Genomic DNA, 19294 nt, shown 5'->3' with positions numbered 1-19294 from the left:
CTTACGTACAGTGCGCAGCACCCTTGTTCATAACACTGAGTTCAACAACTACTTCCTCTCATAACTGCGGACTCAAACTTGTCACAAAAAACGTTGAGGTCAACATATATGGTTAAGACTTCAGAATGGCACAATAGTTTTCTTCAAACGCTTTTCGGCCGAGGCAAGATAAGGCTATAAGTGCGAAACCTGTGTTATAGACAAGTGTGTTGCCCTCTGTACGAGCTCAACTGCCATGTGGCTGTGGAAACGAAACGGCAGTTTGAACTTTTTTTCTGTAACCATGAGCTTTGTGCCTTCTGTTTCCGGGAGTGAGAGCATGCCATGGGAGCCTGAGAGCTGAAGCGGAACTCCTATGCTTGCAAGGGTAGTTTTATCGAGAGCCAAAGTAATTCAACCACCCAACAAACAGCCCAAGCTACAAACCCTCCCCCCTCCCCTCTCTATTTTGCCACCCGTGTGTAAAGTATGGCTGGCACCGATAGACGGCCAAGGCTTTAAATAATGTGGCAGAGTGTTAACGTCAGCCCATGGGTTTTTTTTTTTTTTTTAATGCGTTCGCATTCTTTGCCAAATACCTCAGCGCAAACCGTGTGATGTCTTGTAAATAAACCAGCACAGATGCATTTTCGACACCTTGGAGGCAGTTTGGATTTGGAGAGGGGTGCATGGATGTGCAAAATTAAACAGCAAAATCAGCCAGCCCTCCGTCTGATGACTACGGTGGACCGCGAAGCTTTCTTCGAGCAAGATAAAATGGAGAAGGGTTAAATCAAAGGTGCTGCGATCAAACGACCAAATTGCGTGCGGGCCAAATTCAAAGCTCAGCTAGTCAAAGTCTGAAGAGTCTGTGAGTCAAAGTCCGAACCCAGACGGCAACCAAAGAAACCTTCGCGAGAAAACTTTGCATTAACTCTTTCGTTACGGCGGAAAAACGGCCGATTTTGAGGGCTTTCACAAAACTATTTTTTTCTCTTGAGCTAGTGGACACATTTAGCCTTGCTATGCATGAAATCGTAGTCTATAGATTGCCATTCCAAACACATAACAGCAGTTTTGTTAAAGGTGCAAATATTTACAGTTTATTGGCCAAATAATCAGAAAAAATGCACAAAAAAGTATACACAAGCATATATAGGCAATTGTACTAAGCCTAATAATTATTTTAGAAATTTCAAGATTCAATTAAACCTGGATGTACCGGACCTCTATGTAACGAATTCCTGGATTTAACGAAGGTTTTAATTTCCCAATTTCCACCTCTGAGCCCATGCGTTAGCGACCTCTATGCAACGAAGGAGTTACGACGGTTAAACTTGATGTAACGAATACATTACGCTGATGAGTCAATGTTCTTTTTTGCCCTTTTTTTTTAAATCGGCAGGTGAAATGCACTAATCTAGCGAATTTCGCCCGCACCGAAATCTCCCGTGCTTTTCCACGTGAATGAGGTGTCGGTTGGTGTTGGGCCTGCTTGTCGGCGTGTAGTCGCCCGTCTCCACTGATATCTGTGGTGTCGGTTCGTCGGTGATGAGTTCTGCTGCCAGAAAAAGAAAATTTTTGCATTGTCAGGACAAGCTCGATATTCTAAAGGCCGTGTCCACCGGCGAGAAAGAACGTCACTGCCCCCGGTACAGTGTCCAAGCTAGCATCCCTTCAACAATTTTTAGTGCGGAAAAGAGCATAAATTTCGCGAAAAGGCGCCCTTTAAGCGTAAGTTTGGTTCTTGAAACGCGTTAAGGCACCGGAAACTATCAAAAAGCAAAAGTGACACTTTAGTTACGTGTGGTAATACGGCGGCCGTGTAGTAGCAGCAGGCACCAATCACGCAGTTTTTCAGAGTGAAATATATCATTGAACAAGCATCACTGATGTCTAGCATTTGGTTTCGGTTCTGCTTCATTCACACGAGCTTTAACTCGAAACCTGCATGTAATGAACACATATATGTAACAAAAAATGTAAATTTTTGGCAACTTCGTTATATCCAAGTTTAACTGTTGTTACGTGTGAGCCCGCCACTGGGCTTTGTTTCAATACTCCTCGGCTGTGCGGCGAAGCCTCCACTACGTGCGCCTTTCGAGCAAGCCCCACCGTGTCGGTGACTCATGTTTTCACGCCTCGACAAGCCCGGGTCAGACGCTTCGCTTTCGGCGCGTTTCAAACTTCAACGGTTACCGGCGAAGCACGTCTCAACGCGCTTCAAGGACACAGAGGCCCCGCGATTGCAGCGGAGTCCTCCTCTCTTCCCTCTCTCGGGCTCAGCGTGCGCCGCTGCTACCGACTGCTCACGAACTCTGGAAAGAGTGTGGTGCGTGTCTGTGACGTTCCTGGCGTGTGCACAATCTAGAGGGAACGCTGTTTTGATACCCCATTCCTGTTTGAGCAGTCAATCATTGCTGTCGCTCTGCCCGAGTCCTGTACTGTAACCTCGCGCGTTGCGGCATTGTTCTTTGGCTTCGCCTCACCTCTCGCTATGAAGTAAACAGTTGTAAGTAAAACTACGGCTTCTGGACTACTACGGACTACGGACTGGACTGGACTAGACTACGGACTACGGACTGGACTAGAAACCTACGGCTTCTGGACTTCTTCACGGCTGCAACAGCGGCTGGCCGCTCGCTTCACACCACGCTACCAAACGTGTGCCGGAGGCGACGGAGCTCGGCTCGGGTCGGCCCACCCGGTCGCAACACTGTACACATTGTTCCTACGTTCCTTGGCTATGGCTCAATATATAAATCAATGCTGTATACCATGCAAGTTTTGGATCTTTGTGGGCTTGTCAACCAAGCGGAACTGACGGCTGTGCCACTTCGCGAAGCCACTCGAGGCTAGGTCGGTCTCTAAAATACGCATACAAGCATACATTTTGTGTTCTCACTCAAAATCCTTATCACATTAGTGGTAAAAAACAAGAGAAAAAATACAGCAGGCGCCTCGTAGGCGTTAAGAAATCCCCCCCCCCCTCCACCCCGAGACTATGTTAATTCCGTGCGAGGCCACATGCGCGCATTTCACCTTCAATTTCCACGTATGCGAACTCTATGACTCCATGACTCTACGTGAACTCTAAGACGGGCGTCGTGATAAGCATGCCGTACTCGTGAAGCTCGGCAACAAATGCAGGCGTCGTGAAATTGCCGTACTCGCTCGCTGGCGCGCGGCCCGAACGCTCTCACCGTTTCCTGCCCTTGCATACTATTTTCTTCCCCCTGCACTTTGTAAATTTTTATGTTTAACTGGGCAATGGTGGTAAGTTTCCCAGTTGCTGGAAAGACGTGGGGAACATCGGTAAGAGGAATGCTGCAACTGTACTCCGCACTTTTTTTAGGCGCCTTGCGTTACAGCTTGCCAGCAATTTCCAACACTTGTACCCCTAACCTGCGGGTAATACAGAGCGTCCAAGCGCAGGCTCTGCGCACGTGTCTTGGTTTGCCGCGTTGTGCATCAACAGTGGGCACCATTTGCATCGCACAGGAACACCCAATAGCAACGTACGTGGCTACTGAAACACTACGCCTGTACATCGGGCTCCTCACGAGGCTGCCTTCTCACCATCTGGCGCAGCTTCCTCAAAGTAGACCACGATCTACTTTTTCAGCCATTATCACAACGCACAGGGCTGGAATCCCTTCAAGGTACGCCCCTGCGGCAACACCGTCCTCCCCGTTGTGGTGCCTGGCACAACCTGAGATTCGCCTCAGTGTTCCGGGAATTAGAAAAAAAGCCGACTTGTCATCATTGGCCCTTCAACAGCTTATGCTGCTGTTACTGCATGAACGGTACAACGACCGGAACATCAGTAACATCATCCAGTTCGGCAGGTGCAGTGTTTGTGCCAGCAGATTTTGCAACAACTCGATTCCGTATTGGCCATACCACGAGCTCGACAGCTACAGAACTTGCAGCCATTCGTGAGGCTCTTGATCATATCATCGGAGCTACTCCTCAAAATTGGGCGATCTTTTCGGATTCCAAGGCTGTCTTACAGAGCTTACGCGCAGCCCTGCGCTACGGCCCCCTACACCAACTGGTGACAGAGATAAGAGAAAAATTCCATCAAGCCATCACAGCTGCTCATGACGTAATTTTCCAGTGTCTTCCAGGTCACTGCGGATTCATCGGTAACGTGCTGGCGGATGAAGCTGCCCGTACAGGCCATGAGAGCGACCGCACCATTCTACTTCCGCTTTCAAGGACCGATGCCGCCAGGACGCTTCGCTCCCTTGCACGCAAGATTACCATGCAGCAATGGAACACACCGGAATTTTCCAATCCCCGTCTGTATATTCAGGATCTCCTTCTTCAGCGCCGTATTCCGTACGGGCTGTCTCGACCCCAGTCAACTTTACTTTGTAGACTGTGGTTGGGAGTGACTGACCTTCACGAAAGCCTACTCCTTCCTCATCGGGATGGCCAGCAGCGCCCACTGTGACGCCTGCGGGGCGGAAGAGTCTATAGAACATGTGCTGTGTCGCTGCCCCGAATACTCGTCGGAGAGGAGCGTGCTTGCCACCGCGCTGAGCCGACTGGACAATCCACCATTTACGGTGGAAACTATTCTAAGTCATCGGTCTTCACCATCGACCTCGCAGAAGGCGACGAAAACCCTTTTACGTTTCCTGAGTGAAACGAACTTGCTTGAAAGACTATAGTACCCGAAACGGGACTAGAGTGCGCGCTTTCCCACTCCTATCTCTTCCTCTTCTCCCCCCCTTTTTATTCCCTGAGCCCCATACCCCAGTGCAGGGTAGCAAACCGGGCTCTACACCTGGTTGACCTCCCGGCCTTTCCTTTCTTTTTTCTTCTCTCTCTTTATGTTTAATTACAACAAAATCCAGGGCTCTTGGGAACCGCCGCGCATCGTTCCGTAGCGCGAATTTGACACGAGTGCCAGGCTATCTTGAAGGTGATAAGGGGATACGGCCCGGTGCACTTGGCAAAATATTCCCGCCGTACGTTGTCCAGACAAACACAAACCTACCTAACAAAAACAAAGTGAAAAACAAACCTACCTGGCAGCACCTGTCGAAGTCTGAGGCGTTTGAATGGAAGCGTCTTCACCAGAACTACAATCTAACGAATCCACGTCGTTGATAGAGTCATGACTGCTGCTAAGGCAACAAAAATCAGCAGCAGCAGCAGCAGCTGCCGAAGTCCCTGCCACAGCTGTCCGCTTTTGCGGAGCGCGCCGTGAAGCGGACGCCATTTTCACAGAACTCGCCCCTTTCGCGGGTTCAAATTTCACTCAGCGCCGTCTCAGCACGCGGAATGTCAACAAAACTTGATAAAATCGAAAAATGATTTGTCAATAAATTCTCTAGATGGCGCCGGTTGTTCGCAAGGCGCTGTTCTTAGGGTTCGCGAGACGTTTAAAATCATCGGAACTCCGTGTCCGATGGCCTGTGCACGGCGCCGTAAAAAAGAGTTAAACCATCATCGTCGTTAGACGGAGGAGTGCATGATTTTTCAAGCGTAGGTGGCAGCTTGGTAAAACGCGACCACAGCAATCTGTTGCGAAACTGGGGGCAGGTTTTTGGCACCCTCATGTCTCTCGTTCTTCAGCCACGCAGTAATTGTTTTTTTGAAAAATCATTAACTAACTAGGCAGCTACCATTGCAAGTCTTATTACATGTATAAAGCGATGCTTTTCCGCAACAAGCAGTGACGTTCTATGGTCATGCGGTATTTATTGTGGAAACGATTCCCGATGGCTGTTGTAAACGTATTTTATGTGAAATTAAACACGCTTTTTCCGCAAGTAATGAAGTTATGTGGCGTCGCCCCTCAGCCTTTTGGTTTTGGGCAAATCTCAGAAGGAACTAGCCCCACCCCTCCCCCAACTTTTTCTTTCCCTCGTGCCTTACGCCGTTATGATACTTGGATCGGCTGCCCACGCCGGCTTTGCAGGGGCATTTAGCTGCAATATATTTCTCGATATGCCAAACTGCACGCAGACAACAATACTGCACATGTGCGTCGGCAAGATTTTGTCTTGACGGGGGTAAACCGTTGCACCACCGGTGGGGGGCAACGGGTTTAAGGGGAGCAACAGGTGCAACGGAGGGGTGAAACCCGTTGCACCACCGCAGCTACACACCCCGCCGCAATACCCCAAAAAACTACTCGCAGCGCAGAACTCGAATTAGCAAGCACTCAGCGACCTTCGATCGCAAAGGTGCTTTCGTATCCACAATTTGTTTAATACATTTTTCCTGCCACTGAGAGCCGCTTTTCCAGTAACATGATCCCGTCGAAGCGCATGTGACGGCACTGCGTGACTGCGATACCGCCCATGCCCCACCTAACGGTGAACATCTCGCCGCACGCTCTCCCAGCATGCCTTCCATGAGGTATCCAGCGTATCCCAAACACGTACGTCCGAAGCACTCAGTGTGTCCTTCCAGACACGTAAGTTCAAGTTTATTCACGAGCTATAAGACGTCGGCTCCGGACTGCTCACCCCTACCGCCGCTACCGAAACGCGGGGTACGCAGCCTCCTCTCAACTCGCCCGAGCGCGAGTCGAATCTTTCACCCATTCAGTGGACGTTCGTCGCGCTCCACTGCTGCTTGATCCTTTCGTCTCCCCGTGCAGGACCGGAAGTTTGGAAAGTTGCAGTTCGCTTTGTTTTGTGTTACTTCCGCCCTTGTCGACACGCTCGCTTGATCGAGTCCGCCCGTGACTTCCGCAGCGCTCGCCTCCGGCTAGACGAGCGGACGTACGCTCGCAAAATCAGCTTGGTCAGCGCCCGCTCGTTATGAGCTATGATAGACGCTGAGAATGCGTGCTGAGCGCTCACAGAGCTTTTGTTTTTACTGCGAAGCAGTATACGTCTAACCCCCAGTTTTCATCTCGGCGCCGCTCCGGGGCTCCTCCTCCCTACAGCCTTCCCCCCTTTCACAACGGTTATTCCCCTCGACACCACCGATGCCCCCAGAACAAGTTGCGCAATCGGCTGAGGGTGGGGGTAGCGCCGTTATCAGATGATTGCGCAAAAGCAACAGAAGCGCGAATGGGCGCAAAAATTACTGGAAGCCATCGCGCGCTGTCCAAAATGTAGCCGCCGCCCGATTGTAGAGCAACTAGCCCGATTGAAACGCTCGCGCGATTCCACAAGTCTTCTACTGATTGGAAGGCTTTCCGGGCGACATTTTTGCTGAGTATTTCACGCCTATGTGCCCATCACCCGTTGCTGGTTTATGCGTGCACAAGTTGGTGGTACAAGGAAGGAGGCGCGCATGCACAGTTCACTCTTAAAAAAAAGGTCGGAGCATTCACTAATGGAATACTAACAAGTTACTTGTCCCAGTATACACTAGGTACTTAGTAACTGGAGGTAGTAAACGTAGCACTTGTCAAAATTACTAACCGAAGCAGGCAGTAAGCACCACTACCCCCACTAGTAAAGTCCCAGCGATAGCACTCTTCTGAGCTACATGCGTTTACTAACTGGCCATGCACAACCTAGTCATAAGCACGACCTTAATCTAGTGCTACCACTTCCTACACTCAGTTAATTTACTAACCATGCCGTTGTTAGTGCCAGAGCCTACGTACAAAACCGCGGGGTAGTAAGGGTTGTAAGGAGTTAGTAAATACGGCCGTTACTACCTTTTTACGACCTTTTTTATTAAGAGTGTTGGGCTTCATGCCACCACCACATGCCCTCGGGCATGGTGGGAGATTTAAACGTGGAAGGCTCATGGCTCAATGCGCCCTGTCAGCTGTTCTCCGTAATCGAGCGGTTCGGGTCTGGGTCAGGCACATGTTTGTCCGCTAGAATGAAGCTCTAGGCTGTCCAGTTTTTAACTCTCGCCATGTGACGGACGCATGTCGTTCGCTTGGACGAAGATGGGCGGGAATGGAAGCAGCGTACACCCGGAAAGGAGCGCGAATGGACACGAAAACAACTGAAAGTCGCTCAGCCGCCGTTGTCGCATCAATTTCCAGTTCACCGAGTAGCTGCGAAGCCCTTGCGGATGAACAGAAACTTTCCCGTTCGGAACGGCGACGTGAGCAAATATTGCTTGTTGACTTAAAGGGCTTTCAGAGCGACATTTTGGGCGGTGTCTTTCACTTTGAGGCACGCACACAGAAGCGGTTGCAGGTTGATGCGTGCACGGGTTTGGAGTAAAGGGAGGGGGCGGTGTGCGCACGCGTAGCTATCAGTTTCATGCCCTTAATGATGACATCTCCGTTGTGCTGGCGGAAGGTTTAAACGTGGACGTCAGACCACCCAATGAGAACCTGTCCGGTCCCATGAGGGGATGAACAGATTGGGTTGGAGTATTGGCGGTACTGGCGGTCTAGGGAAAGAGACAGCTCCGTGTTTGTTTGCAAGAATAAGCTCGTGTCCTTACAACTTCCATTCAGCTAACCGTCTAGGAATTATGCTCAATCGCAAATTACAAACAAAATGTGTTTGGTTTCGTGCAATAATCACCACGGTATCTGCCATGTGCTGCTATTTACTGGTACCCTGCTTACGGACTGGTTTTGCTGGCCTATCTTGCAGCACGTGAAAGTAGATGCTGCCTTTCGTATCTTCCGCCCCGTGTGTCACCTCGGTGTATGCCTCCGCTCCGCTGCATGGGCCGAGGTGTTCGTCATGTTCTGGCGAAATGACGATCCTTTCTGCTTCTAACTTTCCCTCAACGGCCTTCAGTTCGTCGCGTTCGTTACTTAGCGCTGCCTCCAGTTCTGCAACCCGCTTAGCTACCTTAAAGTTATCTCCTTCTACTCGTTCTAGCCGCCACACCACTAAGCATAAACGACAAGTGCCTGCGCCTTCGTCTGCGTCGCCGCCATCCCGCTGAAGCTCCTCTGCATCTACTTGCCGCAGGCACCTACCACACTGTACCAGTTTTCTACGCGTGTTCGTCATCTCGGATGTAAACCCGACAAAACGAGAAAGAACCGTGCAGGTAAATACTCAGCTTCGGCTGTCCTCCGCTGTCACTGTCGTTCCGCTGTCCTTCACTGTAGAAACACGCTGTTGTCGGAGCCCACAATAAAAAAAAGCGCACTTCGCAACACCTTTTTCACCACTGCGCGCCACGGAGACGCGCTTCGCAGCGCCTCCCGCGGCCGCGCTCACCGCCAATACTGCTTCGCACTAAAAAGCATCCACGCTTTCGTGTGCTCGCTGTGTCCGCTTGTGAAAAACGATAACTCCCATGAACGTCGTACAGCGGGTGGACGAAATACGAAGTGAACTTGCTTTTTACACGCTGCACGACTGAATTTCTTCGGCAGACATGATCAAAAATGCTAGCTCGCGTCGAGCTTGCATGAGTACCCACGCAGTGAAGAAGTGTTCGTACCCGAACCTCGTCGGTAGCTCGGTGCTGTCCTGTGACATATGCAGAACCTCGAATTGCTAAATCCAGGTAGGCCGTGCGCATGCACTTGGGTCGGCGAACTTGAAGCACGGTGGCAGGCGTATAAGGTGTCCAGGAATCCCCGCAAACGCGGCATCCGACTTCGTCGCCATCGCACAGAGAGCGACGACCGTAATCAGCTCTCCCATTTCTGAAACCATGTAAGGGAAAGAGTGCTGATGGCTGCCAGCCGCCCACTACCTTCATATATAGGGCAGCCCAATGTTAAACTGGATGAGGACATTTACATCCACGAAGTCAAAGCGGCCCTTCACATCATCAGGCGCAACACGGCTCCAGAAGGGGATGTCATAACAAATAAGCTGCTGGCTAACTTAGATAACGAGTCTATCATTGACCTCACGGGCCATCTCAACACGGTGTGGAGGTCAGGTCGACTCCCGGCAGAATGGAAGATGGCAGAAGTGCGCCTTATTCCAAAGCCTGGAAGACCACCGAGCACAGAAAATCTACGCCCCATCTCCCTAACCTCGTGTTTGGGGAAGCTATTGGAACACTTCATCCACAAAAGGCTACAGAACTATATCGAACAGCACAACATGTTTCCTCATACTATGTGTGGATTTCGCAGTCACCTCTGTACCCAGGACATACTTCTTCAACTTAAGGAAGAGGTCATACTTAAAGCCTCCCGGGACCACCCAAAAGCCATACTAGCCCTAGATTTAAAAGGGGCATTCAATAATGTCAGCCGCACAGCCATACTCAAACAGCTAAACGGCCTAAACTGCGGGCAACGTACCTACACCTACGTTCGAGACTTCCTCGAAGGCCGAAAAGCTATTCTCCAGGTGGATGACCTGAAATCAGATCCCGTTTCCCTCGACAACAAGGGCACACCCCAGGGTGCCGTCCTGTCCCCCTTGCTATTTAACATAGCCCTCATTGGTCTCCCCCCGCTCCTCTCTGCTGTACCAGACATACGCCATGGATTATATGCGGACGATATTACCATATGGACCATTCACGGATCATGGAGACATGGAGAACACGGACATGGGGAACAATTTACAGCAGGCGGTTGACATAGTCATTCAATATGCACGGCAATGTAGCCTAGAATGCTCGCCGTACAAATCGGAGCTGATGATCGTCTCAGCAAGGAAGAAACTCTTTCCTGGGTCGCCAACCATCTCCCTGCACCTGGACGGCCACGTAATTGTTCCGTCTCCACAGGTCGGAATTTCGGGCATGCTTTTCCAAGCGGATCGCTCGAACACCGAACTGCTCAGCAGACTTGAGAACACCACAGAGCAAGTATCACACATGATCCGCAGGATTAGTACCAAGACGAGGGGTATGCGAGAGGAGGATGTACTCAGGCTGGTTCAAGCCTTCGTCGTGTCTAGGGTCACTTGCTCCCTCCCCAACGCCATACTCTCCAAGATCGAAAAGAACAAGGTGGCAGCCCTGATACGCAAGGCGTACAAACTAGCATTAGGACTACCTGTTACCACCTCAACGCAGAAACTCTTGCGGTTGGGAGTCCACAATACCTTAGGTGAACTATTGAAAGACCAGCATTTGAGCCAAATCTTACGCCTGAGCTCTACTCCTACCGGTAGAGCCATTCTGTCTCAACTGCACCTGCTCTCTCCTCTGCAACACCCGCAGGCGGATGCGACTCAGCTTCCCGATGAGGTTCGCAAGTTCATTGATGTGGCCCCACTACCACGCAACATGCATCCGACACATCACGAGGCTCGTAGGGAAGTCAGAGCGAAAGCTATTCTTAATCAATACGGCCGAAACTCTGCCACAGTCTATACAGACGCCGCTTCATATCCCGGGCGAAGAGCTATGACCGCTGTGGTTTCTACTACGGAAGATCTCATTACATGCGCATCAATTTCCACCATCCACTCTCTGCAGGTGGAGGAAGCGGCTATCTCCGTAGCGATTGCACAAACTACGGCAGAAATAATAATCACAGACAGCCAACATGCCTGTAGAACCTTCTCCAGCTGTTGCATATCACGACCTGCCCGAACAATTCTACTCGAGCATCCTCCTCGACATCCCGTACGGATTATTTGGGCTCCAGCCCACTCCACCGTATCTGGAAACGAAGCTGCCCATCAGCGTGCCCGAGAGTTGACCCACCGGGCAAGCCAGGAGTTCGGCCAGCATTGGCAGGTCTCCCCTCTCTTGTCGTTCCACGAAATCACTCAGCATTGTCGTCTGGAACGAATCCTTTTTCCTCCTGCGCACAAAAGCCGCACCAAAGAACAAGAGCGCCACCTCCAAGGTATCCAAACAAACACATTTCCCCACCTCACTAGAGCCCACATTCTGGCCCCCACCTTGTACTCCTCGCAATGCCGCTTCTGCGAGGCTCCGCGCACCCTCTACTATATCATGTGGGGCTGCGATAAGAACCCCCACCTACTCCCCAGCCTTTCCCCTCCCCTGAGCACTGGGAGAGAGCACCGTCCAGCTCGTACCCTGACGACCAGCTTTGGCTGGTGCAGCGAGCCTAAGAAGCCGAAAGGACTCAAGGGGTCCTGGAATGAGGACTCTTCCCCAGGGCTGACAACTTTAGAGTCACGTTTATTCCTCCTCCTCTTCGCACAAGTGACTGGAGCAGTGCTAGCAGAACGAATGACGCCTGCCTTTATTCTCTCGAACCCTTTGCCTTACTGTATCGAAAAAAAATCATGCACCCCTCCGTCTAACGACGAGGGTTGAACGCGAAGCTTTCTCATGACGTATTCTTTGGTTGTCATTTGAGTTTGGACGGAGTTTCGACCATGTCAAATGGAGCAATCGAATAGACGCCGGATTCATAACGCGAGGGACCCAGGTTCGATGCTGCCAACTCTTCCCCCGTGGCTGGGTTGGTGGTGCGGATGGTCAGGAAGTTGCGCTGGGCTTGATTGGAAGGGCAGTGGGCGGCGATTGAGAACTTGAAGGCACCGATGCTTCGCTGCGTGGACGTCAAGTTTGTCGCGGTATTGTTTATGTAATGCTTGAGCGCGCTGCGAACGCCTTTTGGTATGTCATTGTGGGCGCATGTTTCTCAGTATAGGCTTGATAATAAAGTTAGAATGGGTGTCGTGAGGGAGTGTGGTTTTGTCTTCTGGGGGGTCTAGAGGGGAGATTCGTAGCCTCTGGAGAATGTGAGCGCCAGAGGTAGTTCTTGAGAGTCCGGTTATTTGATTGACGAGATGAGCCTCAATGACGCGATGAGCCTCTTGACGATATACGAGCCTTTTCCGCGGTGTTATGCACACGTAGGGGTTCGGATTTGGCAGTGGAAGTGCTGAGGGGTACGTGTAGCGCTGCTTTATATATGCTTTTCTGAGTATGAGGTCGACTCTGCTTAGCTCTGTTTTAGATGGGTTTAGATACGGAAAAGAGTAAGTCCACAGGACTAAGTGAGGTGTGGTGACATTGTGTGTGTTATTTTAGGACTAAATGAGGTGTGATGACTTTGAGAGTTTCTGATATTGTATTGGGGACGCTTAGGCGGAGCAATTGCCGGCAGCTATGCAAGGCTAAGTCCGCCTCATTCAGCAATACTTACTACTACTACTACTAAGCCAGCCTTCTGTGGACAAAGGCTTGAAGGAGCCGTAGGCGTTCAGCTTCCCTGAGGCCTCTGTGTCTATTGGTAACTCTTCGAATTAAGCCTGCTAATTGTTTGTGTGGCGTGGTGTTTGAGTTGACGTATGGAATGAGTATTTTATCTGTTATGTTGGATGGTTAAGCCCAAGATTTTGATTTTCAACCTCCCGAATGGGGTCTCCTCGCATGTGTATGTAGATATTCTGGGGGGGAGGGGGGTGAGCTTTTGTGTTTTTGGTGGAGGTATGAGCGGCTGGAATTTGGCTGGCGAACAAGTTAGGCCCGATCGACCAGCTGCTTCTATCGCTGCTTCTACTCCTCTTCGTAAAGTGCTCTCAATCAGGAGTTTATCCAGAATTCCGATTTCTTTTTTTTTTTTTGGAGGGGGGGGGGGGGGGGTCTTAGTGGGCGTATAAATCCCTGGGCGGGGGACCCGTCGTTGTGAATTTTTTTTTGGGGGGGTACAAATTTTTCTACGGGGGTGTTAGGGGGGTGTTGGGGTGTGTGTATAAATCCCTGCTCTGAATTTCAGCGTCGCTACCTTTGTTGATCCAAAGTGTAATGTCGTCGGCGCACAAACCAAAATAGGGATTTGTTGGAGGGCTTAGGGATAGGGAAATTGCCTTTTGAAGGGAGAGTCAGGGTGCTGGAAGTGATACTGGCGATTTGTATAATAGCTGTCCTGTTCCTGAGAAAGCTTCGAATATAGTGGTGTGCGCATGGTCCTGGGCATATAGAGTGTAAGCCGTTGAGTATCGCTGTGTGTGAAACGTTACCAAAGGCTTTAGTTAAATCTAATTCTAGTATAGCGGCTGTGTCATGTTTATGCTGTGGCGTGATTATGCCGTGGGACAGTTGAAGAATGTCCTGTGTGGATAGTTTAGGTCGGAAACCAATCATTGTGTGAGAAAGGAGTTGTTTGTGCTGTAAATGCTTGACGGGTGTGTTGTGTATAATTTGTTCCATGAGGTCTCCGAGGCAGGAGGTGAGGGAGATCGGTCGGAGATGCTTAAGCGTGAGTGTTCTCCCTACTTCGGGGATAAACGTGATTTTTGCGTGTTTCCAGGACTGAGGTAAAGTGCCTTGAGTCCAATGGTGATTAAAGAAGTTCGTGATGGTTGTTATGGAGTTATAATTTAGATTCCTTAGCATCCTATCTGTATTTGGTCTATACCCTGTGCAAAGTAAGGTCTAACATTGAGGATAGCTCCCCTAACCTCTGCCTCAGAAATCTCTTTATCTAGTTCGGGGATGTCTGGGCCGGCGTAGGTTGGAAGTGTATCATGGGTGCCTTTAGGGAAGTATGTGTCTTTGATTTCGTTAAGGAGTGTTGCATCAGAGCCTTGGTAATTTTGAATGGTGTGAGTAAGCCTGTGATCCTGCGCCGCTTTGGAGTGGTTGGGATTTATTAGATGCTTCAGTAAATGCCATGTGCGCTTCGTACTCGGGTTTCCCTGCATCTGGTTGCAACGTTCGTCCCATTGAGCCGTGGCGAACGTCGTATAACCGTTCGAACAATCGCAGGTGAAAAGAAAAGAACATTAAAAGGATAGTTCCCAGGCTCACAAAATTAGAGCCGCCTCACTGGAATAATTGTTTTGTGTTCCGATCACTAAAAAATCACTGCTCCACGCATACCAAGTATACAACTGGTGCAATGAACCCACAAGTCGCACAGCCGAGTCGGTGGTGAAACTGTGTCACCGCGGTTACGATTTTTCTTTGAGGTACTGTGGGGCGCGTGTTCAATTGAGTAAATTGACAACCCATGATAATTGTTTTTAAAATTTACGTCGAAAATCTTCATGCACGCACGCACGCACGCACGAAAAAAGTGTTGGGTTCCGCGAAACGCGTTTCGCGTTTAAAACACATTAGTAGCAATTACAAGCGCATTAACCAGCGTATAATACAGTATCCTGCAGTGCATTAAGCCGCTTGCCTCCCGTCACTTTTCTTTTTTTTGTATCCTTCAATTCTTTTGATGCCCTGCGGCAAAACGGCACAATAAAATAATATAACCACGTGACAATTACACCGTGTACTGACGCGTGTTATACCCTGCTGTCGTCAAATTGTTGCCATTGAGCTTTATTTTACGTGTCTGGGGGCTGGTGCCCGTCCCGAGTAAGCTCCTGAGTAAAGTTGAACGTGACTCCATCCTAGGGGCGGGATCTCTATCCACAACCCGGACAACGTCGTGCAACTCGCTCCTTTTACTAACCCCAGGACCGCGTTGAGTCATATTGTACGTCCAGCAGTGTGTCTATATTTGAGTATTTGCGAGTACATTTGACATCACATTCAGCGTTCCGACCAAGTCCTGCAAAGCACAAGTCTGCTCTTTTTGTCGCCTCTTTCCTTACGCAGCATCGCATAAAATAAGCCAGAACAGACTCCACAAAGGCGCACGCAGCACGGACCACGACTGCCTCACAACAGTCACAGCGATGTGGCTCTAAAATGCTTCAAGTTTCACCTGGTCGTGCCCAGATTTATTGATTGTAAGATTTAACGCGCCGACGCAACGCAGGCGATGAGGCGCGCCGTAGTGGAGGGCTCCGGATTAATTATGACCACCTGGGGATCTTTAACGTGCGCCCAAACCTCGTACACACGGGCGTTTTTGCTTTTCGCCTCCATCAGAAAAGCGGCCACCGCGGCCGGGAATCAAACCCGCGTCCTCGTGCTCAGCAGCACAACGCCTAGTCACGGAGCCACCGCGGCGGGTTAGTGCCAAGAATGCAAGCTAGAGGGCTGTGACACTATACGGAGAACTAAGCCGCACACCGTTTGTGTCCACCTTTAGGGCCGGTGTGCTGCAGTACCCGCGTGTGTTACGTAATTGTGCTGTAACCGCGAGACGGAAGGAAGGGCTTCGACGTAAGTCGTCACGACAGAGCGGCCACAGGCAAGAGCGCTCCTTTCAGGCCCTGTCACCAGAGCTGAACGCGGACCTAGGGCAAAAATAAAAGCGCCCGTTCAGGTCGAAAATCGAAGCGATGGAGTTCACGAAAGAAACGAAGTCATTAGTTGGTCGAGCACTCGCTCGGTCTGCCGCAAGCTAGACAAAGAAAAAGCGATCGAGGGATTTACAAGCCGAACGCCCGGCCGAAACTAACCTTGGTCCCGGCACGGACCTTTCCCTTTCGGTTTCGAACGATTAAGCGCTTGCGGAAACCGGCGATTATTCGGGGCGAAACAGTGTATCGTTGGTCTTCCTTGTTTTTCGCGCGGATCAGCCACCCGTTTCCGAGCGAGTGAATCGGCTGCGCTCAATGGGGGCGCCGCGACGACGTCTCCGGAGTCCACGTGGTCTGCAGAGACGCCGAGTGGTTCCTGGGCGCCCGTATAAAAGCGAATTTGGAGGGAAACACGCAGAGGCCCGCTCCCCGCGGTCGGTGAAACCATGGGCCATGCATCCAAGGTAAGTTTAAATCCTGTTCAAGGGGGCTCGGCTTTGCCCGAATTCCAGTGTCCGGACAGTTAGCGATTAGAGCTATCGTTGCCAGTTTCGTGACCGAGGGACTATCCCGCTACCAACTCCGCACAGTCATATTTTTCAGAAAAAAACATTCCCAGCTTTCCTTTCCCACTGAAAAAGCCGATCACCCAGGAACCTAGTGACACCACAGCAGGAGCGTGATATTTCGATCGCACAGAGGAAGGAGCCAACTTTGATATAAGCACTGTGAAAAGGTATTTGAGAACGATAACATTTATTGTGTAATTGGTTGTGCTAAGTTACTGCCCATACATTTCAATTGGATAGCTTGGATGGCTCTGGAGCCTGGTAGAGCAACGTTCTTATTTGGAAACAATGCACGCAGCGAGCTTTCGCCCTCAATATCAGCTGTGCCTAAATCAATCGCACTAGGCTCAATTGCTTGCTTGTAAATCACTTATGAAAAAATGGCCACGTATCTGCTCCTTTCGTCGCAAATGTCGACGAAAGACGATAGTAGACTGGCACACCTGCCATGTAAACGCCTTCCTTCTCCTTCCCGCTCATCTCTCATGGTGCTCCTCTCCCGTCTCGTTCCTCCCAAGATAACACGCTAGAGGTTTGCTCAACTCAATTTAAATTTAGCGCGTTCTACTGCTCCAGGCCGGGTGCCTCGATGCCAGCGCTGCCGTACGGCGGAGACGCGCGTGGTTCGAGGCGCCGTACTACAATGTTTACAGCAACGTTATTAGTTTACAGAACCACATTGCCCTACTCCACGTGCATTCCGAGCGGAGGAACCTATCTAGTGGAACCTTTCGTTACTGTTGCCGCTTGATTTCTTAAAATGTCGACAGGAGCTATAGTGGCGCGGGCAACAACAGGTGATGATTTTCTGCAGTTAATGTAGTATTTCATTTGACATCCCAAAAACCAAGCATCTATGAATTTTTTATAAAAAACATTGCAAATATCAATTATGTATTGATTTTCAGCCTCACATTTGCGTAATATTTGGTTCTTGTTCAACAATGTTGACAAGTATGAAGATTGCCACCGGACTTAGACGCTTAGGTTTGGCTCTGGGTATAAAGACTATTGCGCAGATCCTGTTTTACTTTGGCCGCGTGGCTGAATCGAGTCACAGACAGACAGACATACAGACATACCAAAATTTCTGCGTTTAAGTAGCCCAAGAAAGACTATCGTATTTAATAACCACGGCGAGTCGGAAAGCTGCAGCTGAGCCAACGGCTTGTGTGCAAACGGGTGCCGGCAACAGTGCGCGAAAGCCGATGAATAAGTCCATTTTTCGTAGAAACAGAAAGTTCAGTTTGAATATTTTATAGCCAGCGAGTATCGCAATGCACGAAGCGGTGGAAGAAACTCGACACGCTTGCGCATTGCGCAAACGCTCACGCAAGAGAGAGAGAGGTGATGATGACGGCGCGAAGGTCACTGAATTCAAATGAAAAGAACATCTAAGATGAGTTTTTTGTAGTGATAATAAAGTCAGCTCAAATGGCTAACACCTGACAGTGCAGCGTTCGAGCGGGCACCAGGGGCGTAGCGGGAGGGGAGGGGGGGGGGGGGGGGGTGCGTCGGAACACCCCCTCAATTTTCTGAGCGGTGCATTTTCTCCTCTTTCCCCTCCTGTTTTCAGTCTTATTTTCGCCCACGCTGTTCCCACTCCGCATCGGTATATTAAAACGTAAAAACGAAAATAACAAAATTGGATCGGAAAATTAAAATGAAAATTTGTGTAAAATGAAAATCTTTCTTATAGTTTTTTTTCACCCGCCGAAAAATATTTGTGACTGCGTCACTGGTGGGCAGAAACAGAATGCACAGACGAAACTGACGAACAAAGAACGCAAAAGAAGCGCGCAGTTGCTCCATTTTTTATAACACGTATTTCTCCCTATTTCGCAGACACCGCTGGTTTCGCTGCTGCTCTTAGTATGTTCTTCGTCAGTTATGTGTAAAGAAAGCAAGGCCACCGAAATCGCTGCAACGAAAGAAGTGGCGTTGGAAACAAAGTCGGACAGTGGCAACAGTGGCAAGGACCTCGTCGCCTTGGAAACGGGATATGGCGGCTACGGGGGTCACGGCGGTCACGGCGGTCACGGAGGCTACGGAGGTCACGGCGGCCACTACGGAGGACATGGTCACGGCCACTCCAAGCACGGATACGGCCACGGGGGATACGGCCACGGGGGCAAACACTACGGAGGTCACGACAGCGGCCACTACGGGGGCCACGGACACCACGCGAACCGCGGCTACGGAGGCTGGGGAGACAGCCACCACGGCGGGCACGCGAACCACGGGGCGTACGGGGGACACGGTCACAGGCATGGCTACTTGCTCACCTCTTTGCGTGTGTGCTGGAGTATAGCAATGAGGTCCCGCTTATTCGAATTCAAGTATACGAATTTTCTGGCACAAGGCGAAGTTAGGATTATTGTGGAGTGTCGAATGCCACATTGTTCATGAAAGCGACTATGTGACAGGACGTACAGGATCTAACAGTCCGTGACTTTGAATTTATCGAGGTAAAAGTTTATTTATCCCACTGCAATTAGCTTAAGCCTCGTATAGTACTGAGTATAGAACGTGTTGCTAAGGCTCAAACAAAATTTAAAACAAGTTAGAGAATGAAGATGATGTCTAGTAGGTGATTCCGAATGTGACAACAAATGAAGAAACTCTAGACGAGAAACTTGAGAGAAAATATTGCATTTTTTTCTTTGTGTTTGCGCCAGTGCGCGTGGAATGTGCTTGCGCGAGTTTGTTGCTTGATCCTGCCAACTTAATTTATTTTACCTCGTCTTTTAAATTATATAGTGCCCCTAATTTGTGCTCGCAAATTTA

At 50.0% G+C, this 19294-nt stretch overlaps 1 protein-coding gene across 1 annotated transcript; it reads left to right on the top strand.

Moving 5' to 3' along the window:
* The first annotated feature begins 16091 nt into the window (after window positions 1-16091).
* On the top strand, window positions 16092-19024 carry LOC144173206 (uncharacterized). Its single transcript, XM_077701713.1, has 2 exons — window positions 16092-16402; window positions 18353-19024. The coding sequence occupies exons 1-2, from the start codon at window positions 16385-16387 to the stop codon at window positions 18914-18916; spliced, it is 582 nt and encodes a 193-aa protein (XP_077557839.1). The 5' UTR covers window positions 16092-16384; the 3' UTR covers window positions 18917-19024.
* The last annotated feature ends 270 nt before the right edge of the window (window positions 19025-19294 follow it).

This window comes from Haemaphysalis longicornis, unplaced genomic scaffold (assembly GCF_048455015.1).
Source record: "Haemaphysalis longicornis isolate Haplotype H1 unplaced genomic scaffold, Haemaphysalis longicornis Haplotype H1 scaffold_3, whole genome shotgun sequence".
NCBI lineage: Eukaryota > Metazoa > Arthropoda > Arachnida > Ixodida > Ixodidae > Haemaphysalis > Haemaphysalis longicornis.
This window is presented reverse-complemented; position numbering and strand designations above follow the sequence as displayed.